This window comes from Phyllobates terribilis, unplaced genomic scaffold (assembly GCF_046119375.1).
Source record: "Phyllobates terribilis strain yellow unplaced genomic scaffold, ASM4611937v1 Scaffold_2__4_contigs__length_985480577, whole genome shotgun sequence".
In the NCBI taxonomy this organism is placed as follows: domain Eukaryota; kingdom Metazoa; phylum Chordata; class Amphibia; order Anura; family Dendrobatidae; genus Phyllobates; species Phyllobates terribilis.
Genome location: NW_027362762.1, coordinates 609,007,290 through 609,030,753, shown reverse-complemented (window position 1 = coordinate 609,030,753; position 23,464 = coordinate 609,007,290). Strand labels below are relative to the sequence as shown.

The following is a 23,464-nucleotide window of genomic DNA, read 5'->3' as shown; positions in this document are numbered from 1 at the left end:
TATTGTATTTTACTCCATGCTGCAAAAAAAAAAATATTCTATTACCTATTGATACCACTGTTAGCTGCTTTTACAATAGGGACAGGTGTTAGGTATCATCAGCTGGAAATGAGTGTTCATATTCTGTCACATACATATCCTCCACAGTGCATAACTTGATTAATGTGTTCCATGCACTCATTGATCGATTCATAATTTTTACGGTGATCTGTACTCAGAAATTAATCAAGGTTGACAGAAATTTTTCATATTTGACAGAAGTTAAAAATTGTATTGATTTAATATGTCCATTCACAGTTTCTCTGTAGCTTCCGTATGTAAGAAGTAGTGGTGGGAGACTTGACGCTACTGGAGCTGGAATTACCACTTCAGAACTCTCCAGTGCTTTGTTTCCATCCATTTCTGGGTGCTTCTTTAAGTATGTTTGGGGTCATTGTCCTGCTGGAAGACACATGACCTAGGATGCAAACTTAGTTTTATGACACTGGGCACTAAATTGAGACCCAAAATCCTTTGGGAATCTTCACATTTCATGATGCCTTGCACAGTCAAGGCACCCTGTGCCCGAGGCAGCAAGGCAACCCCTATATATCTTTGAACCTCCACCATATTTGACTAGAAGTACTGTGTTCTATTCTTTGTGGCCTCATTCCATTTACAGTAAACAGTTGAATGATGTGCATTACCAAAAAGCTCTATCTTGGTCTCATCTGTCCCCAAGATGCCTGATGGCCCTCTAAAAATAGTGGAGGCCGCCTGCTGGCACTCTATAAATTGTGAGGGCCACCTGCTGAACATCCAGATTTCAAATAGAAAATCTGACCAACTCAGATGGATACGTTGTAGTAGCAATATACGGCTATGAAAGGCATAGCGGGCTGATGGCCCTCTAACAATAGTGAGGGCCACCCGATGACCCTGTAAAAATAGGCTTTGTGACTTTCAGAGTACCTCCTTCATAAATGGAGCAAGATGTGTCTGATCATGTCTCAGAAACCACATGGCCAGATAAGGTAGTAAAATGTTAAAATTACATTTACTGGTTAATGTATTTTTCACCGTTGAAAGCAATGCAAAAGTGCAAAAATGCATCAAAAACACTACATGTGAAAATAGTCCAAGGTGTGGAGGAGCATTTTTGCTTTTGGTTATTTAAGTCATTACCCTGGAAAGAATGTTTCTTAACATTTTTGCAGGAAAATGCATTTCAGCTTTGTTTTTGTATGTTTTATTGTTAGTCCATAACCGTGGTGTAATACTCTGACAACATTGTTCACAGCAGTGACTTGGGATTCAGAGATGCTTCCAGGGGTCTTCCCCATGCTGTTCCCATGTCATTTCAGCACTATTTCAATTGATTTGACCAATTTTTAGGCCCCCTCCAGACCTCCAAGGATGGCCTCCGGAAAAATGCTTGAGTTTCCCATTGACTTATATTGTACTCGTTACTCAGGTCATGCACCCGAGCATTACAATTTCCTCGACCCGAGTAACGAGAATTTTAGTGCTTGCTCATCACTATTGATTACCCATTGTATAAGTCCATTTAGCTTGTTGAACTGCAAAACAATGGAAGCCAAACTATGCAGATTGATTAAATACTCAAACAATGTCATCCCACCTTCCCCCGACCTCTGAATGATGACCTGAACCACAGATGTGGGTATAAGGGCAGAGGCACACTGCCGTATTTCTCGTCCGAGGATCGCATCATAAACCACGTACTGGCCGGCACCTCTCCTAACCTGAGCTTGACAGCTGCATAGAAATCCATCATGCTGTCATGGTCAGGTCAAGAGAGGTGCCGGCCAGTCGGTTCAGTGCGATGCGATGATCGCACGAGAAATACGGCAGTGTGTCCCTGCCCTAAAAAGGGATCTATATCCCTATGCAGAGAGACTCTACAGAACAGGAGCCAGGACACCATGGCTCCATCAAGAGGGATACAGATTTGACATTCGACAGGATGCCAGCCTAAGGAACCACGGCCCTAGCTAGCAGAATACAGATCTGCTGCATGGACCATCACAGAACCCATGGAGAGACATTTGTGGAATCCAGGTTGGGACCCTCCAGTCACTTGGCTCCGTGCACACGTTCGGAGAAGCCAGGTTAGGATCCTCCGGTCATTTGGCCCCATGGAGACGTTTGGACAGTCCAGGTTGGGACACTCCGGTCTCCTGGACGTGTACCGCAATGGACTGTCCGCTTCCTAAGCTTGTCGTTACCTCCTCTCTGTGAGTGCCCGCAAAAAGCAGAATGCCACAGGTGGGGGTAGTCAGCCCTGGAAGCCACGTAGTCGTAGATGCTCTAATCCCGGCAAATCAGCGGAAGGGTGAGAATCTGTAATTTTTTACCATCTTGGGTATTTGTTGGGACGGTTTTATATGTTATTGTCTATTGGTGGTTCAATAAAGTATTGCCACACTGTTTTACTCTCACCCTGTGTTGTCTGAGTAGTATTATGTCCACAGGAAAGGAGAGTGGGCATTCAGTGGGATGAGTCCTGGTCCATGCGGTCTTGGCCAGCGGAGGAGAGCACCCACTGACCCCCATGTCCCCACACCTGGTCTTTGCAATAAGGATTGCTTCAAAGCATACGACACGTCCATATATTAATAACATTTGGTTTTACCCTGTTACAACACACTTTTATAATCTGATGTACTCCGAACAACTTACACATACCACAACAATATAAATTCATACACCAGTAAAACAAAAAGCATTATTATCATCACTATAACTATGCCTTTAGATAATTCATTGAGGGGTGTAGTTTCCAAAAATGGGGTCACTGTTTTTTTTTTTTTTTTACTGTTTAGGCACATCAGGGGCTCTCCAAACGTGACATGGCACCTGCAGATCATTCCATCAAAATCTGCGCTCCAAAATGTCACGCCTTCCTTAAGGAGCTCTGCAGTGTATCCAAACAGTAGTTTCCCACCACATATACGGTATCGGTGTATTCAGAAGAAACTGTGCTTAAATTTTGAAGTCCATTTTCTCTTGCTACCCTTGTGAAAGCAAAAAAATTTGAGCTAAAACAACATTTTTGTGGGAAAAATGTGATTTTTTATTCACGCTCAACATTATAAAATTCTGTGAAGCATCTGCGGATTCAAGGTGCTTATCACACATCTAGATAAATTCCTTGAGGGGTCTAGATTCCAAAATGGGGTAATTTATGGGGGTTTCTAATGTTTAGGCACATTAGGGGCTCTCCAAACATGACATGGCGTCCGCTATTGATTCCAACCAATTTTGCATTCCAAAAGTAAAATGGTTCTCCTTCCCTTCCGGGTCCTGTCGTGCGCCCAAACAGCAGTTTTCCACCACATATGGGGTATTGGCGTATTCAGGAGAAATTGCACAACAAATTGTATTGTGAAACTTCTCCTGTTACCCTAGTGAAAATGCAAAATGAGGCCCGAAAATAACTTTATTGTGGGAAAAAGTAAAATTTTCATTTTTTCCTTCCACAATGCTTTAATTCCTGTGAAGCACTTGAAGCGTTAATAAACTTTTTGAATGTGGTTTTAAGCAGCTTAAGGGGTGCAGTTTTTACTTTTTGTGTTACTTTTGGGCATTGCCTGTCACATAGGCCCCTCAATGTCACTTCAAATGTGACAAAAAAACGGTTTTGAAAATTTTGTTGGAAAAATTAGAAATTGCTGATAAACTTTTAACCCTTATAACTTACTAACAAAAAACAATTATGTTTAAAAAATGATGCAGATGTAAAGTAGACATGTGATAAATGTTATTTACTACTTATTTTGTGTGATATAACTCTGGTTTAAGGGCATAAGAATTAAAAATGTGAAAATTGCAAAATTTTCACCAAATTTCCGATATTTTCACAAACACAGAAATATCATCCTAAATTTACCACTAACATGAAGTACAATATGTCACGAAAAAAACAATCTTAGAAGCACTAGGATACGTTGAAGCGTTCTAGAGTTATTACCTCATAAAGTGACACTGGTCAGAATTGTAAAAATTGGCTTGGTCATGAAGGTGAAAATAGGCTTCAGGGCGAATCGGTTAAGAAGAGTTTTCAGCTCTGCAGTTTGTTTCCTGTTTTTGGCCTACGTTGCACAAATCACATAAATAAGTTCAGGAAATTCCCACAAATAGCAGTCATATGCACAATTGTTGGTATATCTCTCCTCTCTTATCTCAGTCTATCATCCTACACGTGCCCTCCGTTCCACAAATGACCTAAGACTAACATCCCCCATAATCCGAACCTCGCACCTCCGTCTCCAAGACTTCTCTCGTGCTGCCCCAGTTCTCTGGAATGCTCTACCCCAGACGATCCGATTGATGCCTAGCCCCGATGTCTCCAAGCGCGCTTTAAAAACCCATCTCTTTAAACAAGCCTACCATCTCAAATACCCAGTAAACTAACTTTCCCCTGTTCCCGCCTAAATACTATTCAGAATCTGCCCCCTACTGTTCATCTGTTTCTATACCCTCCATGCACACGATAACTGCACTCGGTAATTGAGTATTGCACTTGAACATACTGGCTGATGATCGGATCATTCAGTTCTATATGATAATCCCGACTTATTATAATTGCCTGACCTGAAATAACAAGCACTTTCCACCTATTGTTTCACCCCATTTCCTTGTAGATTGTAAGCTTGCGAGCAGGGACCTCACTCCTGATGTAACTGTTAAACTGTCTCACCTTGTATTGAATTTATTGTCTGTACATGTCCCCGCTTAATTGTAAAGTGCTGTGGAATATGTTGGTGCTATATAAATAAAAATTATTATTATTATTATTATATAAGAGGAAAGTACAACTCACATGGTTACACATATTTAGGTACTTTATTATGTAATAGGTAAAGAGAAAATATTATATTATCATTTCCTATCAGGTTTCTACTGAAATATAAAGAGTTCCTAACTACCCAAGTGCCCTATCTTTTCTGTAAACAGTAGATTTCTCTATCGGGATGCCCATACCTAAGCGTCAGGGCACATCTACGAAATAAAACTAGTAGTATATACATGTAATGTTTGTAAACCTATCATTTTTGTTTCTCTTGATTACAATTACACCATCCAAGCAACAAAGTACACAAAAATTGTATCCACGCAGGTCTATTAAGAATAATCTTTTCCTTCATAAAAATGGTAAAGACTTTTCAACTGCATTGAAATAAACCTATATGTGCTGCAACCAGTCAGTACTACTTCAACATTTCCTCTTACCATTAATCTGACCTCATTCAATATTTAGCTTCAATTCTAATCTGAGGAACAGTTAATGGGTTTATCTGCCTTACTATCTAAGACAGAGTATGCAAAATGAGTCAATAATTGTATCAATCTCCATAAGTGCCCGACACAATCCCAATAGCACTTTGAAAACTAGCTAGGTGCTGGTCATTATTTGCTGTAGTGGATGCTTGCATTATATTAATCTTATTTACAATATCAAGAAACATTTAACAGGATTAATACATGTTATAGTTGAACTTTGTGCAAAACACTGTTTCCTTTGTGTGCTTTTAATATTTCGTTTCAGCAGTGTTTAAAAAATGAGTGTGCAAGTAGACCTCCACGTGTATTGCACACCTCCACAGTCCGTCTTCCTTGATCCCTCTTAGTTACAGGAAACGACTATCTTCATTACTATAATCATGTTCTGATCTTACAAACCCCAAAACATTCTTGCTTTTCTATAAAGAGCAGCATTATCAATGTTATGCATATTATTAGCATTATTTGCACAGTATTCAGCTATGGTCTTCAACAACATTTTATGGCGGACAGCTCATCTTCAGTATCTTTCCAACTCTATCACTGGCTGACTATGAGTTGATTGCTGGCCATGGAGTGTCCCGTGTTCGCCTGAACATCTACGAATCCCATTCTCTGACGGCGCTTCCTCTGCTCGGTCATCTAAATGAAAAAAACGTACAAGAGAATGTATCAAATATGTCTCTAGATTGGTTTCTGCCTCAGTACTTACACTCTGCAGCGTGGCATATATTAATCTCTAAGGATAGTTAAGCGAATGATAAATTACTTGCAGAGTGCTCATGTTTGAAGGAACTACAGAAGAGTAAAAACCTTGTCATCCAATAGTGAAGCAGTAAAATTGAATTATGTTAATATTGAGAGGGCGAGATATTCATTATCTTCTAGGAATAATCATGGACCATCATAATATACACTACCAAAAGTCTCTAAGACCTTCTACTGCTATAACAGATTGGTGGCAGTTGTGATAGCGCATAAAGCCAGTGCTAAAGCTGAATATACAACTGCTGAAAAGGGCCATGTAACGGTAGCAAAGTGTAACACTGCAGCATGCACTGAAAGATTACATTTTACAGACATGTATCTCCATATCATGGTGCCATACAATATCACTAGAGACTTGATGGGTCTCCTCTATACAGGTCAAGCCATGCTGAACAAAGCTGGTTTTGATCTAATTTGCAGAAAAGGGCATGGACAGGCTCAGCCACAGCAGCAATGTTTGAACGAAGATGGCACCAATTTAATTCCAAAGCAATTAGAAAGTTATTTTAACCCTTTTAGCAAAGCTATATGACTGTGCGGTGCCAGTCTGGGATATCATCAGCCAAATCCATACCAATCTTCTACAGACTAGAAAATCACAGTGCCGTGTGACATTGCCATCCATTCTTCACAAGCTAGCTACACAGGCTCTACGACTGCTTCTGGCCCTCTGTTAGTGAAATTGATGAAGGTGAATTCTGTACCTGTTCCTTGAGTTCATTGAGCTGTGATGTTAGATGAGTAACCAGCCGCATGGTTGAGTTCAGTTTGTCCTGGAGGCTACGTATCTCATTCTGCTCTCCCTCCCCTTCATTACTGACTAGAGACATTGCTCTCATCCTGGGAAACCAGTCCAGGTTTTTACTCTGCAAAAGAAGTCATCAAATATAACGTGTATATATTATTAACATGGCTTTATCAGTTTACTTTAAATTTATGCACACTCAAATACAACCTATTTCTGCTTCCATCAACAGAACATTTTTTGCCTGCTATACTGTACATATGGGCTGTCATTAAATTATCCCTAAAACTGAAATGTAATAGTTGTATTATTACAGTGGACAAAGTGAACTGCACAGCACTCATTATTGATATTCCTGCAGAACATTCATTTATCTTATGCTACGCTTAAAGGGCTATTCCCATCTCAGACATTTATAGCATATCCTGTTTTGGAGTGGGTTCCACTGGAGGCAGTGGTCTGTCTTGAGCCACTGTATACAAAGAGGTGGTTGAGCATGAGGGTCACTCTCCATTCACTTTTATAGGAGTTAAAAAAAAATCTAAGCAAGCATGTTAGGTGGGATCTGCATCTATGAGCTATTTATTTATCCCATGGATATGCCGTAAATGTCTGAGATGGGAATGCCCCTTTAAGCAATTCTACCTGTCCATTCAAGTCTTATCCTAAAAGGGGTTTTCCACTTTCATGAAAGTCGACCCTAAACATTGTACAATACCTGAAATAATAAGCAGAGCAGGTACCTGCCATCTCTGGGTCCAGTGATGGCTGCCGGCCACTGCTCCAATCTCATTGTTTTGGCTGCAGCCGTGATGTCACATTGACAGTGTGCATCAGCGCTGTAGCTAATCAATGAGCTCTTTGGCTGTGCTGAGCTAGACAACATGAACCACTGTGCTCGGTGATTGGCTACAGCGGTGATGCGTGTTGTCGAAGTGACGTCATGGCTGCAGTCCAAACATCGAGACCCGAGTAGAGGCTGACAGCCATAGCTGGACCCAGCATTTGGGGTCCACTTTCCTGAAAGTGGAAAACCACATTAAGCGACATATTTCATTTATAGGTCAATCATTAAACCTAAATTAAACCCAATCAAAAATATTTCTTTATTAACTTATTTACAATTGAACTCCACAAGTTACATTTCTAGGAAGTGTAACCAGTGAGTGAGAGTAGAACTAGAAGTCACTTATGTTGTACAGACACACAATGAGTAGCTATGTTTGAACACCATTTTATTCTAATTCATTTCTTGACAAATCACTAGCTGATGGAGCTTGCGTTTTTTGTTGTTCTAAATCCCATGCCATAGATTTTAATGATAAATGTCGACCACTAGTAATGGGAGTCTAGGAGCATAATATACATTGCGTTGAATACCACAGAATGTAGTAGTATACTGTAAGCTCCTAATATTGGAAGAATTCTATCAATGAACTTTGTTTACGCAAGAAATGTAGAGCTGCGTACCAGAAAGACTCAACTCAACTGCTAGAAACCTTACATCATGTTACTTTTAAAAGCTGGACATTCACTTTAAAATCAACAATCCTCTCATTGTTGTCTGTACTAGTTTAAACAGCTAATGTTTTATTTATTTCAATATGTTAATATAGTAGATAGGGAATGTGTCTTCACTTTGGATACATTTAGCACAGTACAGCCATATAGCCACAGTTCTCAGACTTAAAGATCGGGGACTGCTTTTGGGAAAGTCTGCATGTGGTACTTACAACATAGCAAGGACCTGAATCATTTAATAAGTAAGAAAATTCTCTATAACCTCTTACTTCCCTATTCTGTAAAGAATCATACAAGTTTAACTTAACACTAATTTCATCCATATTTTATACCAAACCGACAGGAAAAAAAGTGCAAGGCATAAAGATATGAATAAAAATCTGATTTTATTTCAACATCAATTAAAAATAATAACATAATAGACCCGTAATATATACAATCAAATACAAATAAGAAGAGGGGACAATCATGTTACAGACGGATACCAATAAAATAAAGGTTTGGAGGTACACTAGATGTAAATAGTGATTGAAAAAGAATCAATTACCACAGGATAATTTAATTTATTTCCGTAAGTATGGGGTGTAGAAACATGCACAGTGCAATGGGAAAGGGTAACAAATCTCACCAGACCATGAGGAGCGGCACCCATATATTGGTATCCGTTTGTAACAGATGATTGTACCCTCTTCCTATTTTTATTTGATTGTATATATTATGGGTCTATTATGTTATTATTTTTAATTGATGTTGAAATAAAATCAGATTTTTAGTCACATCTTCATGCCTTGCACTTTTTTCCTATCGGTTTAGTCTATCCCCTGTGTGTGCAAATTGTGGCTATAGTACTTTTTTGCTCATGATATATTTGTAGGTTTATATATTTTATACTATTTACAGTTAAACGGCTGTATCTGACAGATGTATCCTGCATTATATGGTAAAAGACAAACTGAAATGCTGAAAAATGAACACCATGGCCACTAGAAATCAGTACTGTAAAATGTATAATAATGTCTGTAATGAATTTTTTTCCATTATATTAATTCATCACCAAATGTCACTGCTCCATAACTGACATAATTAGTTGAGGTGATGCCGTTAAATGTTTCACATAATAAACAAAACATATTCTGCACAAAAACATTCATAGCAAACTAGCTGTGGGCGTGCAATAAATAAAAAGATGTAATTCCCTCACAGTTCAGTTAGAGAAAATTAATAATTAACAGTCATCATATATTACAGATAAGCTTATCTCTAAATATTCAAAAGCTTTGCTAAATTAAAAATATAATCATAATAAAAAAATTGCCACAGATCGCAAGTACTGCAAAGGTCTCCAAGTGCCCTAAAACGATGTGTATAACACTCTAAGGTCTCCTTGGATTTTAGCCAACCCCTTTCAAGTTCTTTAAAGCAAACACAGCCTTATTAATGTCAAAGTGACCTCAATATATATGGCTAAGGGTAACCAACAGCCTTTTTAATAACACATTGTGCTATTGCACTTATGCTTTTTAAAATTATTCTAAAACGATCCCATTTTTGTGGCCAAGCTATGCCATTCCGGTGTTTATACAGATGTGATGTATAAAGAAAAAGCTATGACTTTGGAGTGGTGGTCCAAAAATGAACTGTTAATTGTTGTTTAAAAATGAAGAATAGTATTTTAACAAGCACTGCCAAAAATTATTCCTTATTTGGGAGCCTCAACAAGTTTGCAGTTTAAAAAGTGAAGAAGTAATGGCTTTTTAAAGCATCACTCCAGCGTTTTTTGTTTTTTTTAAATTTCATCCCTGATGTTCCCTGCCCCTAGTAATATACTTAAGAGTCTTCTGTCCTTCCCAGTGCCCCTCCGATCCAGCTCTGCCATCTTGTGACCACAGCTTATAACTGACCGGAAGTCAAGAGGTAATGGTCACAAGCTCTCAATGTATGTCTACGAGAGGCTCATTTTGGCTCTTTTAGACGTACAGGGCTAGGCAGAGTACATAATTGAGAAGACTAACAAATAAAACATTGCTATTATCAAGGCTACAGTAAGTGACACACTGATGGATTCAGGGTCTATGTCTCTAGTCTATGCTTCCCTCAATCTGAAAAGCTTAAGCTTGCTGTCATATTCTCTTTAACCCCCTTTACGCTATTTGATATGGATATATATATATTTGATATGAATATACACTACCGTTCAAAAGTTTGGAGTCATTTAGAAATTTCATTATTTTTGAAAGAAAAGCACATTGTTTTTCAATGAAGCTAACATTAAATGAATCAGAAATACACTCTATACATTGTTAATGTGGTAAATGACTATTCTAGCTGCAAATGTCTTGTTTTTATTGCAATATCTACATAGGTGTTTAGAGGCCCATTTCCAGCAACCACCACTCCAGTGTTTTAATGGTACATTGTGTTTGCTAACTGTGTAAGAAGGCTAATGGATGTTTAGAAGACCCTAGAAAACCCCTTGCACAAGTATGTTAGCCCAGCTGAAAACGGTTTGGCTGATTTGAGAAGCTATAAAATTGACCTTCCTTTGAGCTAGTTGAGAATCTGGAGCATTACATTTGTTTGTTCTATGAAACTCTCAAAATGGCCAGAAAAAGAGAACTTTCATGTGAAACTCGACAGTCTATTCTTGTTCTTAGAAATGAAGGCTATTCCATGCAAGAAGTTGCCAAGAAACTGAAGATTTCCTACAACTGTGTGTACTACTCCCTTCAGAGGAGAGCACAAACAGGCTCTAACCAGAGTAGAAAGAGAAGTGGGAGGCCCCGCTGCACAACTGAGCAACAAGACAAGTACATTAGAGTCTCTAGTTTCAGAAATCGACCCCTCACAGCTCCTCAACTGGCAGCTTCATTAAATAGTACACACAAAACGCCAGTGTCAACATCTACCGTGAAGCGGCGACTCAGGGATGCTGGCCTTCAGGGCAAAGTGGCAAAGCAAAAAACAAATCTGAGACTGGCTAATAAAAGGAAAAGATTAATATGGGCAAAAGAACACAGACATTGGACAGAGGAGATTGGAAAAAAGTTTTATGGACAGACGAATCAAAGTTTGAGGTGTTTGGATCACACAGAAGAACATTTGTGAGGCGCAGAACAACTGAAAAGATGTTGGAAGAGTGCCTGATGCCATCTGTCAAGCATGGTGGAGGTAATGTGATGGCCTGGGGTTGCTTTGGTGCTGGTAAAGTGGGAGATTTGTACAAGGTAAAAGGGATTTTGAATAAGGAAGGCTATTACTCCATTTTGCAACGCCATGCCATACCCTGTGGACAGCGCTTCATTGGTTCCAATTTTCATCCTACAACAGGACAATGACCCAAAGTACACCTCCAAATTATGCATGAACTATTTAGGGAAGAAACAGGCAGCTGGTATTCTATCTGTAATGGAGTGGCCAGCGCAGTCACCAGATCTCATCCCCATTGAGCTGTTGTAGGAGCAGCTTGACCGTATGGTACGCAAAAAGTGCCCATCAAGCCAATCCATCTTGTGGGAGGGGCTTCAGGAAGCATGGGGGGAAATTTCTCAAGATTACCTCAGCAAATTAACAGCTAGAATGCCAAAGGTCTGCAATGCTGTAATTGCTGCAAAGGGAGCATTCTTTAACGAAAGCAAAGTTTGAAGGAGAAAATTATTCTTTCAAATAAAAATCATTATTTCTAACCTTGTCAATGTCTGGACTATATTTTCTATTCATTTTGCAACTCATTTGATAAATAAAAGTATGAGTTTTCATGGAAAACACAAAATTGTCTGGGTGACCCCAAACTTTTGAACGGTAGTGTATTATATATATATGTACAGTACAGACCAAAAGTTTGGACACACCTTCTCATTTAAAGATTTTTCTGTATTTTCATGACTATGGAAATTGTACATTCACACTGAAGGCATCAAAACTATGAATTAACACATGTGGAATTATATACTTAACAAAAAAGTGTGAAACAACTGAAAATATGTCTTATATTCTAGGTTCTTCAAAGTAGCCACCTTTTGCTTTGATGACTGCTTTGCACACTCTTGGCATTCTCTTGATGAGCTTCAAGAGGTAGTCTTGAAGTTTGATTGCAGAGAAATCTGGTTTTATAAAGTCTGTTTTCCAGAGGCTTGATGTCTGGGGGGACGCCAAGCAAACCCCTCCTATCTGCTTACCATTCCCCTAAATTGCCGCCTCTGTGCTAAATTACCATATTCCCCCCTCCCCTGCACGTCACAGGGCCCTGTTCTGCCTTCTCTCCCGTGCATGCGCAAAGCGCCGCTCCCATGGAGCGCACTTTGTTTCCCCGGATATGGTCCCCCGGACGCCAAACCTCTGGAAAACAGACTTTATTACACCAGATTTCTCTGCAATCAGACCTTTGCTATGGGCCATACAGGTAAGTATAGATTTACTTTTCTATCACCTGTATGCCCATAATAGAGGTCTGATATCGCCCAGGGGTGTGAAATATTCCCTTTAGAACACTTGCGGGGTGACATAAAAAATGCCGTTTCTGAGGCAAAGTGTTACGGGTGTGTCAGGTATAATAGACAGTTGCTCTGGATCTGGCTGTAGAAGGTCACTGCGCCTGGCATTACAGACGCCTTATTAATCCTTCTTCCTTTAAGACCCAGCAGCGACTTCCCTCCTGCTGTTGATTGACACACCCTTGACTGGGAGTTAAAAACACTCAGCTTGCTCCTGGGAATCGCCAGTGATACTTCTATGTACCTTTGTGCAGGCTTGGAGCACTATCAGTCGCTAGCTTCTTCTCTGGTGCCCTTGGAGGACAGTTGGCATTACTCCTCTGGTGTCTGCTCAAGCTAACTTTATCCCCTTTGTTTGTCTACCTTGTCTTTAGTTTGTAGTGGGGCCTGACCAGTGCTCACCCCTTCCTATCTAGGGCCAAGCTCTAGGGACATCCAGGGCTTAGGGTCCTTCTCAGCGATATGTGTGGAACCTAAATAGGGATGGTAGAGTAGGCAGGGTGATATTAGATCTGCCTAGGGGTCTCCACTACCCATTCCCCTAGTCTTTGGGCTTCCTCCCCCCGAAGGGAACTTCGTGTTGCACTTAGTCTTTCCCAGACCTTGCGTGACACAAAGCCAACAAATGCTAAAAAAAATGTGGGATGCAGTCAAAACATCCTTGGCTGGAAAAACAGTTGACAGGTGTCAGAAGTTGGTTGACTCTAAGCAACATAGATGTGAAGCAATTCTAAGAAACTGTGGGTATACAACTAAATATTAGGTTAGTGATTCACTGGAATACTTAATCCTCAAAAGGAGTACATTTTGTGGGTTTGTAAAGACAAATGCAGACACTGCTATTTTTAAGAACAGCCCAATGTTTATTTTTTGTAATTTTCTGTAAAGTAGTTAAACAGTATATATATTTTCATGTTTTGAATTAGATAACAGTGTGAAATGTTCCCAATGCATGGAAATAAAAACTAGTTTAAATATTTTGTGCTTAACTCATGTTTTTGAACATACTAACTGATATTATTTTGAACACTATTGTACATTGAGAAATGACCTCCAGTTTGCCCAGACAACATTGGAGAGATCCAGTAGCTCACAACCAGCAGAAGACGACCAGAGCGGTGTTGAGAACAGAAGATGGCAGCTGGTATATTACTTAGTATATTACCAGGGGCAGAGAACATAGATTAATGCTATTACTCCATTGGTCAATGGTTTTCAGCCATTTGAAAACTATCCCTTTTTTTGAGCTGTTTCAGGTATCCATGTACAGTGTAGTGTCCCCAGCTGCAGTACAGTATAGCTAGAGAACACAATGGACAGGCAGGAGATGTGTGGTTGACCACGTAGTACAAAATACTATAAGAGAGATAAATGTCAGACTGTGCAGAGCCACCACTGGCAGTAGTTGCTGACTGGCTATCTATTGGCAATGGCAGTAACAGCACAATGTACTGTACAACATGATGGACACGCAGAAGATGTATGGCTGTGTAAGGCCAGCACTGGCAGCCCCAGGAGCAGATGCACAGTATAGATAAAACACTATGGACAGGCAGGAGATATCTGCCTATGTGAGGACACTGGAACTGGCAGCAGAAGAACAGTGAAGAACGTAATGGACAAGCAAGAAGATGCTGTGACTGATCAAATCCTTGACATCAGCTATAGGTGAATGAAAATCAGCAGTGTTCCATGCATGATTAATTTTGACAAATGTAAGGTTTTTCTACTTTCATAGGACAGTCTGACCCACTTGGGTGTGACAAGGCCTCCTGTTGCACTGTATGCCTTCTCTGACAGTACACTGAAGGCTGAATAAACACTAATTCCATGACAAACTGGGTCAGTTCTTGCCAGTGTTCAACGCTGACTCAGAAGTACTGGCGAAAGGGCTCATGGTATCTGCGGTAGAAAGAACACAGTCCACGTACCTGGACCTGGTGGGTCAGGCGATGCTTCTCAGCTGATGTGCATCAGGTTGGTGCAAAACATCTAATAGATTATGTCATATATAAACTGTAATAGCTGCTGCTTTGGCTACTTGTTGCTGCACTAACGTTGGCACAGAAGTTAGCTTGGTAGTGAGTGTAGAGAGTCTCCTGGTCAGACATACAGTTGGCAGGCTTATACTCAACAAAAGCATTTCAGGAAGCCAGCAATTCCCCCATTTTGCTTTTATAGAGTGAGTCTAAAAGCATGGCTATTCACTAGTCACCTCTTTGTTTTTAATGCTAATGATATGTCTGTTATTACTCAAGCATTATGGACAGCACAGTGGCTCAGTGTTTTGCACTGTTGCAGCGCTGGGGTCCTGAATTCAAATCCCACCAAGGAGTTTGTATGTTCTCCCCGTGTTTGCGTGGGTTCCCTTGGGGTACTCCGGTTTCCTCCCACACTCCAAAAACATACTGATAGGGAATGTAGATTGTGAGCCCCAATGGGGAGAGTGATGATGTCTGTAAAACGCTGTGGAATTTTCATTACTAAAGCTAATACTCAACCATATGATTTGTTACCTACTCGAGGGATTCTTCATGAGTTGAATGAAAATAAAAATGAATTTTTGTATGCTTATTTATCAGTAGGCACTACTGTGTTGCTCCAATTAATTAGAATATTTAGCAGCTCAAAGTGGTTTAGACAGCACTTTCCTATTATGCCACTACACTGTGCTTGTAAAAATAAAGTTTTTCTTTGATTGCTGTCAATTAAACACCACTTATTAGGACAACTAGTCAGATACTGTAAGAGAGAATGTACAATACTTTCCAGCACTTGTGTATGACAGAACTGGGAGAGTACAAAACTCACAGGGCTGTTCCCCAGTATATTTGTTTAATGACTAATGATACGCTGAATAAATTCCACATAGATGGATATAATTTAAAATCTCTCAGGCAGCTTACTGGCTCAACTCTGCAAATGACATCTTATATACAGGCACTGTTGGCAGGATTTGTGATATTTCTGTGTGGGTGGCTGCACTTTCAGAAAATATGGTATAATGTGTGAAATGGGATTTAGACAATATGGCAAATTTAAAAAACCTGTTACTAACAAAAAAAGTAAAGCACTGCAGAGCTCTATTGTGCTCACTTTCTAAGCTTCGTACTCTTCAAAGCTTTGATGATTAGAGATTGAACTAGACAGAATTTTTTTAATTTCTTTAACATTTCTTATAAGTGTCTTAAGTTCCAACATGCAGAAGTTCTAACTTAACAGTGCTAACTACATGTAAGTAGTTTCCTTATCACCCATGCAATACTACCAGCAGTACCAGTGTGCACGCAAGAGTGGCCATTACCAATGTTAGCTATAGGGCTCCACTAACATTAAATGAATCTGTAATTCAATTTCTGTGTTCAATTGATTTAATTTCAAATGTTTGATAATGCTTAAATATGAGTGTTTGTGTGAATTGTATTTTGTTAAAAATGTTTAGCAATGCTTTTTTTCATAGGTATTTTATTTATATAGCGTCATCCTATTCCACAGCGCTTTACAAACATTATCATCACTGTGCCCATTGGGGCTCACAATCTAAATATCACCATCTGCTTTAAAAATAATTAGAAATCTTGCAATTTTCACAATGGCAATTGGGGGTATTTTAGATTTACACTTCCTGATTTTTTTTTTTTACAGTAGACTCATTATCATCATAGATAGGATTACAGGGACAGGTAACACCTCTCTAATGGACTCGGTGGTGGAGCTACTGTGCCGTGATCCGAGGAAAGCCTGGAGGGGCGCTACTAGGTGCCTCACCAAGTCCGACCTCGGATGCACGGCGGCTTATCCAAGGAGAGATGAGGGAGGCGGGACCAGAAGCTACACCAGGACTGACCTAGGGTGGATGACAGCTGACCCTCAAGGGACAAGAGGAAGGGAACGGCTAAGAATGGTAAACATGGCAAAACAGGCAGGCAGGCAGAGGAGCACAGCTGACAGGCACGGCTGATACACAGGCAGGCGGGCGGCCAAGACTGATGTACAGTACTGGTATACTGGATTCAAGCACTGGGACCTGAGAACTAGCAAGCGTGTTAGTAACAGACAAACAATGTTATTCAGGCACCTCTATGCTGGAGGAGATGCCTTAAATAGTAAGTGTCCTACAGCTATTGGCTGGGGACACTTTAGGAAGAGGCGCGCCCTTTAAGAGAGAGGGAGCGCACACGCCCTAAGCACAGTGCCCAGAATCTGCATGTCATGTACGTACCCCGGGCAGGCGCTGAAAAGAAAGGAGGAAGTCTGGGCTGGGGGAAACAGAGGTGAGTGAGCCGGCGTCCCCGCCGGGGAAGAGGGGCAGTGTGCAGGGACGCCGGCGCTACAGTACCCCCCCTTTACGCCCTCTTTCTTTCAAGCATGCAAGAAATCTCTCCAGGAGGAGAGCGGCATGGATGTTCTCCCTGGACTCCCAGGACCTCTCCTCAGAACCGAACCCCTTCCAATCCACAAGAAAAAGATTTTTCCTCTTACCCTCTTGGTGGCCAGAATCTCTACCTCGGAAACATCTGCAGTGCTGACTGGAGCAGGAGTAATACCAGGATCTTTGAAAAAAGGACTGAGGACTATACGCTTGAAGAGAGACACATGAAAGGAATTGGGGATCTGTAAAGAGGCCGGGAGTTTGAGCTTATAGGCTACTGGATTAATCTGTTTTAAAACTTTGAAGGGACCGATGAAGCGAGGGCTGGTTTATACGAAGGTACCTTGAGATGGACAAACTTAGACGACAGCCAGACCTTATCTGGAGATTTGGTAGAAGATTCACTCACATGGTTATTGTATGAGAATTCAGCCCAGTGACTGTGGTGGGCATTGATGAAGTGCTGGAGGCAGTTAGTCAGGATCACATTGAATTGCTCTTCCTGGCCATTGGACTGAGGATGGTAGGCCGATGAAAAATCCAAAGTAAACATTCAGTAACTTGCAGGTGGCCCTTCAGAAATGAGAGATAAACTGGATGCCACTATCAGAGATAATATGGAGTGGTAGACCATGGAGGCAGAAAATATGGAGAATAAATTTCTCTGCCAGCACTGGTGCATATGGAAGACCGGTTAGCGGAGTGAAGTGAGCCATCTTGGAGAACCGATCCAAAACCACCCAGATGACAGTACACCCGGCCGATACTGGAAGATCAGTGATGAAATCCATAGCAATAAGCTGCCAGGGAGCAGATGGCATGGGCAAGGGAAGTAACGAACTGGTTGGAAGCTGTTTGGGAGTTTTGTTTTGAGCACAAGAGGGACAGGCAGAGATGAAATCCATAATATCCTAGCGCAGGATTGGCTGCCAATAGTGTTGGGAAATGGGGAAAGCCATCTTCTTCTTTCCAGCATGGCCAGTCAGCCTAGACGAGTGACCTACTTCCTATCTGGTTCAGCAACATAAGTTTTACCGGAGGGAAGATGAGACAAATCCAACGGAGCGATCGTAATTATAATTAATAATGTGTTGAGGCGCCTCCTTCTGATTAGAAGACAAAACGATCTGGTGAGTGTGCTGCCTTAATGTTCTTATCCGCCAGCCAGAAATGGAGAGTAAAGTTAAAGCAGGCAAAAAAACAAAAGACCACCTGGCTTGATGTGGATTAAGTTGTCGGATGCACAGCCCCTTCCAGCAAGAATCGCCACTCCTCCAGCACCAGTTATATCACAAGCAGTTTCCGATCACCAATCGAGTAATTGCGTTCTGGAGCAGAGAAAATCTTGGAAAAGAAATCACAGGTCACCATGATGCCGGACGAGGACTTCTGGGTAAGAACGGCTCCGGCCCTTGAGGAAGAAGCATCCATCTCCAGAAAAATCTGCTTATTATTGTCTGGACGATTCAGCACAGGAGCAGGGAAGGCCTGTTTTAAAGACACAAAGGCACTTTCAGCCTCTGGAGTTAGTATCTTAGGATTGGTCCCTTTGCGGGTCAGGGCTGAGAGAGGAGAAGTCAGGTAAAAGAAATTGGGAGATGAACTGGCGGTAGTAGTTTGCAAATCTGAGAAATCGCTATATAGCTTTCAGACCGTCTGGACGGAGCCACTTCAGGACGGCGGACACTTTCTCGGGATCCATTTTCAGGCCGGTCTTGGAGATAATATATCCAACAAATGGAAGAGAAGTCTGCTCAAAAACGCACTTTTCATATTTGGCATACAGATGGTTCTTAATCTCTGCAGAACCTGGTGAACATCTCTTCAGTGTGAAGGCAGATCGGAGGATAACACAAAGATATCGTCAAAGTACACTACTACACATGTAGAGCAGATCCTGGAAGATGTTGTTCACCAGTTCTTGAAAGACTGCAGGTGTGATAGGCGAGTCCAAATGGGATAGCACGATACTCGTAGTGGCCATCACGTGTATTAAAGGCCGTTTTCCATTTATCGCCCTGGCGAATTTGGATCAGGTTGTACGCCCCCCGAAAGTCCAGTTTGGTGAAAACTCTGGAACCTTTAAGACTATCTAACAGCTCAGAGATGAGAGGCAGAGGATATTTATTTTTTATTGTTATTTGATTTAGTCCCCTATAGTTTGATGGAGAAGTCGGGGGTCGAGCAGGACAAATGGAGACAAGCCAATTTTTGTGGCATTCCTGACCCCAACGGAGTACTTCTCCAGATCTCCAGTCCAAAACAGGCTCGTGTCTCTGCAGCCATGGGAGACCTAGTAGCAAAGGGTGAGACAGAACTTATAGTATATAGAGAGGAATCTTCTGTGAGTGTAGCATCCCTACCCAAAGTTCCATGGGCTTGGTAACAAACAGGATGGTCTTGGAAAGAAGCTTTCCATCCAACAATGAAACCACCAACGGATCCTGTAGACATTGGGTCGGGATTTTATACGGCTATACAACATCCTGTTGGATGAGATTACCTGAAGAACCAGAGTCCAGGTGGACTGGCTCAACAAAATGGATGTTGCCGCTGGAGACTGATACTGTCAGAGTCAGCGATGGAGAGGAGTGATTTTTAGCCTCTCCAAAAGACCCTAGGCACAGTATTTTCCTGGTTTCTTGGGTCAGAACAGGATAAGGTGTTCGGGACTGCAACAATAGAAGCATGTTCCTTCTGCACGACAAGCCTCCTGACAACACTTAGCCAACTTCACCTGGTTAATCTGCATAGACTCTAGGAGAGGTACCGCAGCAGGGGCTTGCTGAGTGATCGGCCTTTGGAAGGTGGGAGCTAGGCACACAGATCTTCTGTGGGTCACCTCTTTGGATCGCTGCTGAACCCTGATGTCATCCGGGTTGCTAGGGACACCAGGTCATCAAATGAGGTAGGTATTTCCCAACCAGCCAGCTCATCCTTGATTTGCCCAGAGAGGTCCTCCCAGAAGGTAGCCACCAGAGCCTTATAATTCCAAGCGAGTTTAGATAGGGTACGAAACCGAACAGCATACTGGCCCATTGTGATGTTACCCTGGCATAGCCTGAGTAGAGAAGATGCTGTAGTGTAGAAGAAGCGTGGCCAGGCTCGTCGAACACCTTATGGAATGCCTCTAGAATGGAATGGAGGTTCGACACAAGAGGATTGAGCCATGCTAGAGCTTCACCTGTCACGGGTGTGTCAGAAGTGAAAGGCAGTCGCCCTGAAGTTGGTTGCAGATCTCTACGTTTGGCATTGCAGACACCTTCTTAGAGGCTGTCTCTCTGGCTAATTAACACCCTGGCTTGGGTGTATAAATACCTGTTGTATGCTTGAGGGAGGTGCCGGTGATACTCACTTTACCCTTTGTGAAGGCTCGAAGCAAGTGCATTACTTCATCCTCTGTAGAGATATGAGGACGGGTGTTAATCTCTCTGCTCTCTTGATTCAACTCACTGGTACATGCTCTTCTCCTGCACAATTCCTCTGCTTGCTGTATATGCCACCATCTAATGCTCTGCTCTCCTGATTCAACTCACGGGTACATGCTCTTCTCCTGCACAATTCCTCTGCTTGCTGTATATGCCGCCATCTAATGCTCTGCTCTCCTGATTCAACTCACTGGTAGAATTCTCTGCTTGATATTTCTGCTTTATCTATCCCATTCCATTCAATACTCACATATGTCTGTCCTTTCCCCACTGTAGATTTTATCTTATGTTTAGAGGTGCCAAACTGCAGAGCCTACAGAGTCCTAGCTCTGTCTTTGATCACCCAGCCATCTCCTGGTGAGATAAGCAGCTGCTAATTTAGCCACAAGCAGCTCCCACAATGCCCCTCACCTGATGGTTTAGTGTGCCCTATATATTTAGAAGCCCTTTAAGGGGTGCACGAGTGCTGGGTTGTGCACGCGCTTTCTTGTGCAAAGTGGCTTCGGAGATAAGTGGCAGTTATTTCAGAGGCAGTTAGTCAGTGCAGGAGTCAGGTAACCAACACTTTGACCACTTACTCTCTTCTAACTATGTTTCTGTTAGCTCTCACTTTTTCCTCTATAGTCCTCCACTTTCTAGTAACCCCTCCCTCAAATCCCTACACCTAGTAAGAAACTCTTCATCTCTCCCTCCATCCTCCCCATTCATCTCACCTCCTCCTCCGAATTATTCCTCAACATTCAATCCTGGATCTCCAAACACAGACAGCTACCTCATGCTCTCTCTTGCTCCCACCTGCTAACACTTTCTCTGCTCCTCCTCACTGCTGGAGATATTTCTACAAATCCTGGTCCTCCTCGCCATATTCCCACAGTTACTTCTACCTCCTATCCACGACCTTCCACAAACTGTCGCAACCCTTCTAACCTCATACCCATCCAACTAATCCCCACTTCCTCAGTTGCACTAACAGGAGCTCTATGAAACGCTCGCTCCGTCTGCAACAAACTTTCCTACATCCACGACCTTTTCATTACTAACAAACTTTCCTTCCTCGCCATCACCGAAACATGGCTCACTGCCTCTGACACAGCCTCCCCAGCTGCACTTTCATATGGCGGATTCCACCTTTCCCACACCCCCCGCCCCAACGGCAAACATGGCAGAGGCGTAGGTTTTCTCCTGTCAGATACCTGCGCTTTCACCCAAATATCACTGCCACCCTCCGTTACACTCCTCTCTTTTGAGGTGCACTGTGTGCGCATCTATTCCCCCTCTGACCTCCAACTGGCCATCATTTACCGACCCCCAGGGCTAGCCACCACTTTCTTAGACCACTTCACCACCTGGCTGCTTTACTTCCTTTCCACTGACATCCCCACTATCATAATGGGTGACTTCAACATCCCCATTCACACTTCCCACTAGTCTGTCTCTAAGCTCTTATCCCTCACTTCCTCCTTCGGCCTTGCTCAATGGTCTTCGGCAGCTACTCATAAAGATGGCCACACACTGGACCTCATCTTCACCCGCCTCTGTTCCCTATCTAACCTCTCTAACTCACCCCTCCCTCTCTCTGACCATAACCTCCTCACATTCTCTACCCTCTCCTCTCCAGGTGCACAATCCCCACTCCACAAACTTACACACGCTCGCAGAAACCTCAAACATCTTGACCTACACTCACTCTCTGAATCCCTCCTCCCTCTTACAGACATAAATTCCTTACACAATGCAGATGTTGCTGCCGCTTCATATAACACCACAATAGCTGCAGCTCTCGACTCGATCGCCCCTCTCACACATACCAAATCTCGCACAATCAACTGGCAACCCTGGCACACCAAACTTACTAAAGAACTGCGACGGGCCTCCAGGGTTGCGGAGCGGAGATGGAAAAGGTCTCACTCCATCGAGCACTTCATCGCATTCAAACAATCCCTCACTATTTTCAAGTCCGCACTCACTACAGCAAAACAGACCTACTTCTCATCTCTCATATCCTCCCTGTCTCACAACCCTAAACAGCTATTTAACACTTTCAATTCTCTCCTTCGTCCCCCAGCACCTCCTCCCTCTTCTCTCATCTCAGCCGAAGACTTTGCCTCATTCTTCAAGTAGAAGATTGACACCATCAAACAAAGCTTTTGCCTAAAGTCCACACAACCCCTCCTCATATCTACTCAACCTTCCTCCTCCAAACCCCACTTTTCCAACATTACAGAAGGTCAAGTCTCCTCTTTACTCTCCAAATCACACCTCACCACCTGCGAACTTGACCCAATCCTATCCCACCTCATCCCTAACCTTACCACAGTCTTCATCCCAACCCTAACCCACCTCTTCAACCTGTCACTAACAACCGGTGTCTTCCCCTCATATTTCAAACATGCCGCAATCACACCCATCCTCAAAAAGCCCTCCCTTGACCCATCCTCTCTGACTAGCTACCGCCCCATATCACTTCTCCTCTTTGCCTCAAAACTACTAGAACAACATGTCCACCTTGAACTGTCCTCCCACCTCTCCTCCTGTTCCCTCTTCGACCGCCTGCAATCTGGTTTCCGACCGCATCACTCAACTGAAAACTGCCCTGACCAAAGTCACCAACGACCTACTAAATGCCAAATCCAAGCGACACTACTCCATCCTCCTCCTTCTGGACCTGTCATCTGCCTTCGACACAGTAGACCATTCCCTCTTACTACAGATTCTCTCATCTCTTGGCATCACGGACTTGGCCCTATCTTGGATCTTCTCATACTTAACAGACAGGACATTCAGCGTCTCCCACTCACACACCACCTCCTCATCTCGCCCCCTATCTATCGGTGTCCCCCAAGGTTCAGTTCTA

At 42.3% G+C, this 23,464-nt stretch overlaps 1 protein-coding gene across 1 annotated transcript in view; it reads right to left on the bottom strand.

The window, feature by feature from the left end:
* Window positions 1-5,666: 5,666 nt before the first annotated feature.
* The window catches only part of ITPR3 (inositol 1,4,5-trisphosphate receptor type 3), a 373,063-nt gene continuing 355,265 nt past the window's right edge, over window positions 5,667-23,464 (bottom strand). The window contains exons 57-58 of the mRNA XM_073666508.1: window positions 6,759-6,920; window positions 5,667-5,928 (exon numbers count right to left, since the gene is read on the bottom strand). Coding sequence (XP_073522609.1) covers window positions 5,827-5,928; window positions 6,759-6,920 — 264 coding nt within the window. The 3' untranslated portion in view covers window positions 5,667-5,826. The remainder of the gene's footprint in view (window positions 5,929-6,758; window positions 6,921-23,464) is intronic.